The following is a 9763-nucleotide window of genomic DNA, read 5'->3' on the forward strand; positions in this document are numbered from 1 at the left end:
AAAAACCTTCCCACAAAGAAAACCCCGGGGGGAGATGGCTTCATTGGTGACTCCATCAGTTACTTAATGAAGTAACACCAAGCACAAGCCCTGTAAGAACATAAAAGAAGGGAACATTTTCTAATTTCTTTCATGAGGGTCCTGATAGTCAAGCCACAAGAATATTACCAGAGAACTGCAGGTCAACACGCCTCCTCATCATCGTAGATGCAAAAGCTTCCCAGAGATGTTAGCAACGGCAAAAGCCGACATTTTGCTCCCAGGTTTGAGAACAAGGTAAGGATGTGCATTTTCACCACTTCTACTATTCAGCATTTGATTAGAGGCCCTACCCGGTGCAATAAGGAAAGAAAAAGAAATGAAAGGCGCACAGATTGGAAAAGAAGCAGTAACTGTCTTTATTTTCGGAATTACAGACTGTGTACGTAGACTATTGCAAGGTATTTGCCCCCAAAATGACGAGAGCTTGGGTCATTCCTTGGCTTTGGCACCAAAAGAATACAAAATGAAAAGCCCATTAGAGCTAATAAGTGTGTTTAAGCAAGGATCATAATGCAATGCCATTATTCAAAACTCAACTGCATTTCCAGAAACTACCAATGATCAATTACAAATGGAATAAGATACCATTTACAGTGGCATCAAAGCCCATAAAATACATGGGCATGGAAACCAGAGGCTCCAGGGGACTTTTGGGGGGCAGGGGGGTGTGTCCGACGTTCTGGGTTGGATATTTATGAACCCCGAGACGAAAAGCATCGGAAAAACGAAGGCTGTCAGGGCAAAACACGGCACAAGTAGAGGCAGAGATCGAAACTTGAGCTTTTATTTCTCCAGGACAACTTGGACTTCACCAATGCCTAGCTTCGTGGGGCGTGTAGTGTGACTCATGGCCGCAGACACAAAATCACTGTAAGCCTGAGCTACTGGCAAAGACACACGATTACATGAACCCTGCCTTTAAAATCGTGAGCCTCAGTTTCTTCTTCCTCCCTCCCGCCTCGGCTCCAGCGTCCCGCCTTCCCAGGGCTCCTTCCTCGCTGTCCAGCTTGCACAGGGCTTGGGCTTAGCCCAGCCTGGGGTTAGCAGCCCGTCTGTCACAGTCAGTGCCCGGGCCTGAGGCCGAGCCCGTGGCCTCTGGAGCCGGATGCGGCCTGGTACCCGTCGGGAGGCGCACCCCGGGTGGCCCTGACTATCACGCGGTCGTGTTCGGCTGGCTCCCAGGTCCTGGGTGAAGCCCACGGACCCCAGCCCGACGAGGGGCTTCTGCTGGGCTCTCTCCAAACTCCCTTTCCAGCCGGTGAACTGAACCACGGGGTGGCCACACCTGGCTTTACCAAATCACAAGTGCCTGGGAGGGCACCCAGCCCCACCCGCTCGGGCTCACAGGGCGGACCCTCCGCCCCGGGCTTCGGCAGGGTCCTCGGGGAAGGGCCGCGCTGCCCGGTTCCGAGGGGTGCCGGCTCTGGCTGACTGTGCCGCCACCCCCGCTCACCTCTCTTCCCCGGCCTTCCTCCCACAGCTCTGCACCCCTCGGGTGAGAGCAGCTTGCCTGCCCCCCAGACGCCGGGGTCCCACCCTACCGACGGCTTGTGGCGGCCAGCCCGGGCGGCTCTGGGCCCAGCCTGTGCCTGCTGTCCCCTGTGAGGAGGAGACCCCCACCCACCTCCGCCCACGGGCTGCCGAGGACTCGAGAGCCATGAGAACTTCTAACTATGAGAACTTTGACTTCCAGGTTTGGGGAATCTGCCAGGTGAGCGGATCAGCTCTGGAATTCGTCACTCTCTTCCGGCCCCTGCCTGTCGGCGCGCTCCCCGCCGAGGCCTGCAGGAGGAGGAAACGGCACTCAGCGACCGAGACCCTGACCGCGACATGGGCGGCTCTGCAGCCGCCACAAGGCCCGGGTTCCCATCTCGGCCCCCCGGGCATTCTCTGGAAGCAGGGCTTTCTATCAAATTGCACCTGGAACGGAAAATACCTGTTGGGGCTTCGTACGTTCTGGAAGCATGGGGGCGGAACGTGCAGCTTCCCGAGGGAGGTGGGGGGGGGGGGCAGGCCGCCACTAGCCACCGTCACAAGGGGAGGCCTGCCCTCGGGCTGCCCCCACCGCACGGAACAGACACTCTTGCCGCCTGCGCTCCGGCCCCCGCCCGGGGGTCCCCGGCGCCCGGCGGTACCTGGCAGGGAGCCGGACGACAGCAGCTGCAGGCTGTCCAGGACGCCGTCCTCATACAGGGCCAGCTTCCGCACCATCTTCTGCCGGGCTGGGTTGATGACGATCTGCGGAGGCTGCGATGACAGAGAGCTGCCCGAGAGTGACCCTGGGGTGGGGACAGTGTCCTCTGAGCTGTGGGGGTCACCGTCCCTGGGAACTCGTTGCTGACGCTCCCAGAGGCGGGCACGGCCGGGCCGGGAACCCCGTCCCGGATGAAGCCTTCCTGGTCCCCAGCCTTCAGGAAGGGAGCTCCTGGCCTCTTGTCACCCACCTGGAGGTGAGGGCCTGGCACTTGCTAAGAACAGAGGGAGATTAAGAGCAGTCCCCGAATTCTCTCCTCCCAAAAGTCTGGGGGTGGGGAGTATGGGGACTGTCACCAAAGGAGACCCCTAGTCCCTCTTCTGGGCATCTGTCCCCAGCTACCTTCCATAGCTGTCAGCTGGGGCCCTTGGCCACTCCCCCAGCTCGACGCTTGGGTGGCATCCCCATGAGTACTGCTGGCCTTCCCGAAGGGTGCCGAGGCCCGCCCGGCGGCCCCTTGCCCGGGGCTGCCCGGCAAAGCCAGGCCTGGGGGGCTGTTCGGGCTCAGGTGCCAGGAATGCAGGTCAGTGGACAGGCCGGACACACTCTCGTCACTCTCCACGGGCTGGTTGGGGCCTTTTTGGAGCCAGTCTGGAGCCTGGGCTGGGGCTCCTGGGGGAACCGCGGGGGGCCGCCGGGGGCCGGCAGCGCTCGGGGTGCTGCTGGTCATGAAGACATAGGAGCTCTCCTGGGGCTCCAGCGCCGGCCCTGCCGCGGCTGCTAGCAGCTTCTCCAGACTCTCATACACCTGTGCGGACAGAGGGACGCTCTCAAGGGGTGGCCTGGATGGGGTCTCTGTGGCTCTCCGCGGCCGGGCCAGGACTGGCCACGCGGACCAGTCACAGCCCTCAGGTGCAAGGGCCCTGCTCTGGGCCATCTGTGCCCTGGGGCTCGGGCCTCCTGGGGGGCTGCAGGGACCACTGAGCTGGCACGCGCCGCATCGGTCCTTTGCCTTTTTGTCCCTGTCACAAGGAATGCCGATTAGTCACGGCCTGTAAAACAAAGGACCAATATTGGCTTTTCCCTTTCTCCTAGAGAGCAAACTGCACTGCCCTCCTGCCCTCAGAAGGGCGGAGGGAGAGGGGTGGGTCAGGGAGGGGCCAGGAAAAGGCAGATGCAGTGGCACCGTGTACCCAGGAGGGGGCGCAGCAAAATCCCTTTGCTTCTATCTAGCAGGGGGAGTACCATGTCTGAAGACACGGTCTGTAGGTGCCACCTCCGGCTCAGCAGCACGAGGAGTACAGGGCTTCCGACATGCCACTGTCCCCTGCCCCGGGGAAGCCAGAGCCCCGAATGCTCCCTGCGCCTCCGTGCAGGGGTACCTGGGTCATGGGGGGTCTCCTCTTGGCCCGGCGGTGCAGACAGCAGCAAGCCAGCTGGCCCAGCGCCAGGCCCAGCTCAGGGGGGCATGGCCCGGGCCGGGGGTCCAGGTGCTTCTTACAGATCTGGGCGGCGATTGGGGCAGCCCAGGCGTCTGCGGCCAGACCTGCCTGGAGTGCGGTCTGGGTGCTTTTCAGGGCCACCCCGGCTTCCTCAGCCTCTTCTTCGACCAGGTCTTTCTGTGGGATGGATACTATGAGTGTGGCCACTGCAGGGGAGGTCATGCCTTCAGCCTCATTCCCTAGGCTCTCATCACTGACTCCCACGGTCTTTCTTCAGACTTTTTAAGCACCTGCTGTGTGCCCAGCAGTGCCAGAGGCCGTAGGGACACAGTGACAAACAGAGCACTCTGGGCCCGCCTTCATAGAACTGACTTCCTGGTGTGGGGGAGACACCAGCAAGCCTGTAAAGCAATAGAAACACTTCAGTGGAGAGGCCTGTCGGGCTGCTGAGCAGGGCCTGAGCAAGCAGCACTCAGGCTGGGGTCTGAAGACACGAACTAGCCAGAGGTCAGAGTCAGGAAGGGAAGGGAGGAGCCCACAGAGAGGTGCCCAGGGGTGCAAACAGGACTGGAGGCCATCTTGAGTTCTGACGTGGGACGGGCCGGAAGGAAGTACCTGGGGGGGGGGGTGGGCTTTCAGGCAGAAGGAAGGGCTCATGCAAAGACCCTGGGGCAGGTAGCAGGGAGCTAGCTGAATTTGGAGGACAGAGGGGCGGCTGCTGCTAGCAAGACCTGGGGAGTTGTGGCCGCGGTGAGGGGCTGGGCCTTTACACCAAGCACAGTGCGGAGGCGGAGGGGCTTCCCCAATCTCTTTATTTTCCTTTTTCTTAACATTTTATTAATTTTTGAGAGGCAGAGAGAGACAGTGTGATCAGGGGAGGGGCAGAGAGAGAGAGAGGGAGACACAGAATCTGCAGCGGGCTCCAGGCTCTGAGCTGTCAGCACAGAGCCTGATGCAGGGCTCGAACCCACGAACCATGAGATCATGACCTGAGCCGAAGTTGGACGCCCAACTGACTGAGTCACTGAGGCGCCCCTTCGCGAACCTTTTTGTTTCTGAAAGAGTGCTTTGGCCATGGTATGGAGGGCAAATATGAAGGAAGGAACCAAGGAAGACCAGGCAGCGGTGACATGGTGGAGGGCAGCCCAAGTTGGGGCTGGCGCTGCACATGGGGCCAGCGGGAGGTGCTTGTGGATGAGGCTGGCGAAGCAAGCACGGCCCCCGTCCGGCCCCCTGGTTCCAGTCCAGACCCGGTGACACTTGGCAACAGTCAGAAACCAGCCGGAGCCGGAGCAGCAGGACGTAGGCTGCTCGTGAAGTGTACTGAACAAACGTGGATGGGCCACGTTCTGGGCACGTGTGTTAAGTCTGCTCGAAGGTGGGGCGCCTGGGCGGCTCGGGCGGTTCAGCGTCCGACTCAGTTTTGGCTTGGGTCATGATCTTGTGGTTTCGTGGGTTGGAGCCCTGCATCGGGCTCTGCGCTAACAGAGTGGAGCCCGCTTGGAATTCTCTCTCCCTCTCTCTGTCCCTCCCCTACTTGCATTGTCTCTGTCTCTCTCAAATAATAAAAAAAAGTCTCTTTGCAAGTGGGGAGACAAGCCCAGTGCGGAGCAGGGATTTGCTCCAAGACCGACAAGCCGGGACTGGAAGCAGGTCTCCTGTCCCTTGGCCCTGTGTCAGTCCTGCTCTCCCCTGCAGCCTGCCCGATCTCCCACCCCTGCTGCCGCAGGGGACCCGTGTTCTGTTTCCTACTATGGCCTCTTGTCCCAGAGCACTGGGATGCCCCCTTCCCCACTCCCAGCCTGGGTGGGGGCTGAAGAGGCCCAGAGCATCCCCAAAAGACAGACAGGTTTTTCCTCAGCAAGGTCAAGGGAAGCTGTCTGGAGCCCTGCCTACTTTCAAAGATGAGTCAGCAGTAGCAGAGGCTGGCTTCTGTGGGGCCCTGCATTCCAGATCATTCCACCCTCCAGGGCTGCACCTGTTGGTTACCAGGAGTAGTGCTTCCCTGCCTCCCTCTCCGCCTCTCTCCCTCCCTGCTGTCTCCTCGCCCCCGCCCCCTGCCTCCCTCACTGGCCCACCTTGGGAGGCTCACCAGATACTTGGTCCTGGCACCATTTGTCCTCACGGCCCTCTGGCCGGCCAGGGTCTCCAGCACTACCTGGAGAGGGCAGGACGGAGAGGGTGGCAGTGGCTTCTGGGTTGGCACAGAGGGCCACATGCAGGGGAGCTCATGGGGTGGACGGGGTGGCCTGGCTCAGAGAGGCTGCTGAGGCATGGATCCGGGTGGACAGGGGCTTGGCTCTCGGAAGGACAGATGGGGACTGGCTGGCAGCAAGGACAGAGCCACGTGGGGCCGGAGCTCAGGGACCTTGTACCAGGAGTCAGGTGCGGGGCCAGGGGAGGGGCCCGCGTCGGGGAGGGAGGGGCCCTGGAGCCGAAGCCCCATGAGCTTCCTGCCAGGTCGACTTCTGGCCCCACATGCTGCTCTCTAGGTCCTAGTGCCTTAGCTGGGCCGCAGACCCCCCCCTCCCCCAAACCCCAAAGCGACAGAGAGGCCTGGGCAGCTCACCACACCGAAGCTGAATGTGTCGGTATCCACAGCCAGCCTCCCCGTCTTGACATACTCCTCGGGCAGGTAGGCCAGGGTGCCGCGCACGGTCCGCGTCCGGGCCACGGTGCTGCTCTGGCTGGGGCTGGCCCCCGCGAAGCGGCTGAGACGGGCCAGGCCAAAGTCTCCCAGTTTGGGCATCAGTCTGTCATCCAGAAGGACGTTGGAGCTTGGGGAGGGAAGGAGCAGCGTCAGCTCAGGCCTGGCCTGCTGCGTACCCCAATACCTGCCTGGCACCGACGAAAGAGGACTCGGGACTACCAACTCGCACCTCGCCCACCGAGAGTGGCTGGTGCTGCCCGGCGGTCCCGCTACCCGGGTCACCCCCTGCTTCCACGCCTGTCCCGTGCCTGCTACTTGGTGACCCGGGGCCCCCAGCTCTGGTGGCCCAGGCCTCAGGGCTGCACCCTGTCCCTCACCTCAGCCTCAAGCAGGAGAGGGCAGGCCTATTCTCATGGGGGACACCCAGAGCAGGGCTCCTTGGGACTCGGAGAGCGAGTGCCACTGCTCCCTGCCGGCAGAAGGTTCAGGAGCGTCATCCCTTGCGGCGGACTGCACACGGGGAGCCCTCAGAGGCTGCGGGGGCCTGGCCGTGTCCCCTCCTCACCTCTTGATGTCTCCGTGGATGAGGCTGGGGCTGTCCTGATGTAGAAACTGAATGGCCCGCGCTGTCCCCAGGAGGATGTCCAGTCTCTGAGGCCAGGAGAGAGGCGGACAGGCCTGGCCGAGGAAGCAGAGAGGCGCAGGAGAGGCTGGGAGGCCCCCGTCCTTGACCCCGACCCTCCCTCTGCCTGTCACTGCAGGATCCAGACAAGCTGCTTCACTCCCTGGGCCTCAGTTTCCCCTTCTGGAAAATCAGGAGCCAAATGTCCGTGATCTACTTCACTTCAAGAAGGTCGAGACTCTGCTCTTCCAATGCTTTGTAAAGCCTGGCGAGGAGGGGAGGGCGGCTGGGGGCACTGCCCTCCTCCTGGGGTACACAGGGTGTTGTGGAGGCTTTCTCCGCCCCCCAGCATGGCGCGCTTATCCCCAGAGCCAAAGTGCCCCCTGTGCCGTCAGCCCTGTGTCTCGTGGGCGCGTCACTAGATGTTGCGGCCTACTGTCTCCAGGGGCAAGGCTGATGGGGCCCTTCAGCTACTCTACTTGCCGACGGGAGAAGCCTGGCTCCGCTCACTACGTCCGTCAGTAGCCCCCTTTCGATTTTATTTATTTGTTTTATTAATTTTTAAGCTTATTTATTGAGTTAGCTAGGGAGAGAGAGCACGACCACGGGAGGGGCGGAGAGCGAGGGGAGAGAACCCCAAGCAGGTTCTTTGCGGTCAGTGCGGAGCCCGCCTCGGGGCCCAAACCCACGAACCGTGAGGTCATGACCTGAGCTGAAATCAGGAGTCGGCCACTTAACCCGCTGAGCTACCTGGGCGCCCCAGTGACTCCCTTTTTAGAGGCGCCATGCCCGGGGCTCCCAGGGAGCAGTCTGGGAGAGGCCGTGGGCAAGGGTGCCGGCTGGGGGGACCCACTCGCGGAGCCCGAGCGCCTGGGTGCCGCGGGCCCGGGGAAGAGAGGCAGGCCAGGGTCGTCTACCTGGAAGTGCAGGCGGTCTTCCAGGGAGCCATTGGGCAGGAAGCCGTAGACGAGGCAGTAGAAGCCGCTCTCGGCACAGTAGCCGGCAAAGTCCACAATGTTTGGGTGTCGAAACCTGCTTGAGAAAGTGGGACCTCGGTGCTCTGGCCTCCAGCCTCCGCCACACTCTCCACCCGGCCAGCGCGGCAGCGGGCGGTCCCTGCTGGGCCCAGCAGGCTCTGGGGACCCAAGGGAGCCAGGCACCACGGGCTGCGGTCCTGGAGGCCAAGGGGGCCCGGACGCGGCTCTCCCTCTGTCCCCGTCCAGGAGGGACACCCCAGGCTCACCGAGACAGCTGCTCCACTTCAGTCAGGAAGCTCTGCGTCACCGCGCTCCAGTCCAGGTCCGCCCCCTGCAGCCCCCGGAGAACACGAGGGCAGGAAGGCAGCGTGAAGCTCTCGCAGCCAGGGATTGGCAGTCACTCTCACTGCCGCCTGTCCTGGGCCCAGAACAACCAAGGGGCTGGGGACCCTCAACCGGGGAATCAGAGGGCTGAAGGAGATACATGGGCAAGCATAGGGGGTAAGGTCCAGAAAAGTGAGGGTCTGCTGACGAGCGGCCAGGGCCTTCGCGGGGATGCTACACCCACCTCCTTCAGCCTCTTCACAGCGTACGGCGTGTTCCTCATCACAGCCCGGTACACGCACCCAAAGCCACCTTCCCCGATCTTCAGCTCCTCTGAGAAGTTGTGGGTGCCTTGGGAAATCTCAGTGAGGGGCCAGCAGAATGGGGAGGGGCGGGCCCCGTGCAGGAGGGACCCTGGGCTCTCTGGGTCAGGCTGTGGGAAGGTGTCCTGGATCAGGTGAAGTCCTCTGTCTTCCCCTGCGGCCCCAACTCTCCCCTGTGCCTGAAACTCACAAGCTCTCCCTACCCCAGCTGACTCCTGGTCGCCTGGCTCCTGGGTTCACAGGTGTACCAAAGGCTACCTTTTTTGCTCCTTGTCTTGACTCTTTTTCTGGGGGCAGAACCCACATACCTTGATAGAGGAAGGGTCTGGATATGGTGGTGGTGGCTGGAGGGCAGCAGGGCTTGGGACAGGACCCAGCTCGGCCCCAGAATGGGTTTGGGAGCCTGGAAGAACTTCATAAAGACACCAGTGAGAGGCAGGGAGAGACCAGCGGCATGGTCTACGGCAGTGGCCATGGTCAAGACGGACCTTTCCAAAGGAACATCAAGGCCGACACCCGGGCCCTCTTACCTGGTGAGGGGAGTGTGGAGGCTGACGTCTGCAACTTCCGGGGGCGGGGGGCCTCGGCCTCAGAGGGTCCTGGGGGACTGCTGGGCCTCGGGGTGCTGGTGCCAGGGGGCAGAAGGGGGGTGGGTGGGTGCCCTGGGATGCCAGGGAAGAAAAGGGTGGTTAGGCCCAGGACGGGGGTTGGGCGGGGGGGGGGGGGGGGGGGGGGGGGGGGGGGGGGGGGGGGGGGGGGGGGGGGGGGGGGGGGGGGGAGGGAGGAGCTCCGTGGGAGGTCCTGGGTCCAACCCGGGGCCCCGGGGTACCCGGGTCCGCTCGCTCACAGGCCGTGATGATGTCCCGCGCGCGGAGCAGCTGCAGGTGCGTGAGGATGCGCACGAGGTCGGCCACGCGGGCGTTGCGGTTGATCCAGGGCCACAGGACACTGGCCGTGCGCTGCCCGGAACGCTCGCACAGCCGCAGCTCGGTCTGGTCGCGCACGATCAGGGCGGCTGCGGGGCGGGAGGCGTCAGGCCCGGGCGCCCGGGGCCCGCGCGCCTCCCGCCCCAGCCTAACCCAGCCCGCCGCCACCCACCGAACTGGCACCAGTCGGCGGGCTCCAGGGCGTCCATCACTTTGTAGAAGCGGCACATGACCCAGGGCGGCACCTCGTACAAGAAGTGCTG

The 9763-nt window shown here is 62.7% G+C and overlaps 1 protein-coding gene across 1 annotated transcript; it reads right to left on the reverse strand.

The window, feature by feature from the left end:
• Positions 1-379: 379 nt before the first annotated feature.
• On the reverse strand, positions 380-9757 carry IRAK1 (interleukin 1 receptor associated kinase 1). Its single transcript, XM_029930246.1, has 14 exons — positions 9673-9757; positions 9422-9589; positions 9105-9236; positions 8883-8986; positions 8496-8684; positions 8194-8258; positions 7868-7982; positions 6894-7006; positions 6248-6455; positions 5771-5836; positions 3619-3855; positions 2639-3044; positions 2178-2321; positions 380-1824 (listed from the first exon to the last, which is right to left on the reverse strand). Exons 1-14 carry the CDS (start codon positions 9728-9730, stop codon positions 1763-1765), a joined length of 2067 nt encoding a protein of 688 aa, XP_029786106.1. The 5' UTR covers positions 9731-9757; the 3' UTR covers positions 380-1762.
• Between the last annotated feature and the right edge of the window lie 6 nt (positions 9758-9763).

This window comes from Suricata suricatta, chromosome X, assembly GCF_006229205.1.
Source record: "Suricata suricatta isolate VVHF042 chromosome X, meerkat_22Aug2017_6uvM2_HiC, whole genome shotgun sequence".
Lineage (NCBI taxonomy): Eukaryota > Metazoa > Chordata > Mammalia > Carnivora > Herpestidae > Suricata > Suricata suricatta.

Excerpts from the sequence above, each read along its gene's own strand:
- IRAK1 (XM_029930246.1), bottom strand. The coding sequence starts at position 9,730 with ATGTGCCGCTTCTACAAAGTGATGGACGCCCTGGAGCCCGCCGACTGG. Across the intron at positions 8,259-8,495 it reads CTGTGAAGAGGCTGAAGGAG|GGGGCGGACCTGGACTGGAG; the intron begins GTGGGTGTAGCA and ends CGGGGGCTGCAG. Across the intron at positions 7,007-7,867 it reads AAGACCGCCTGCACTTCCAG|GCCTGTCCGCCTCTCTCCTG; the intron begins GTAGACGACCCT and ends TTCCTCGGCCAG.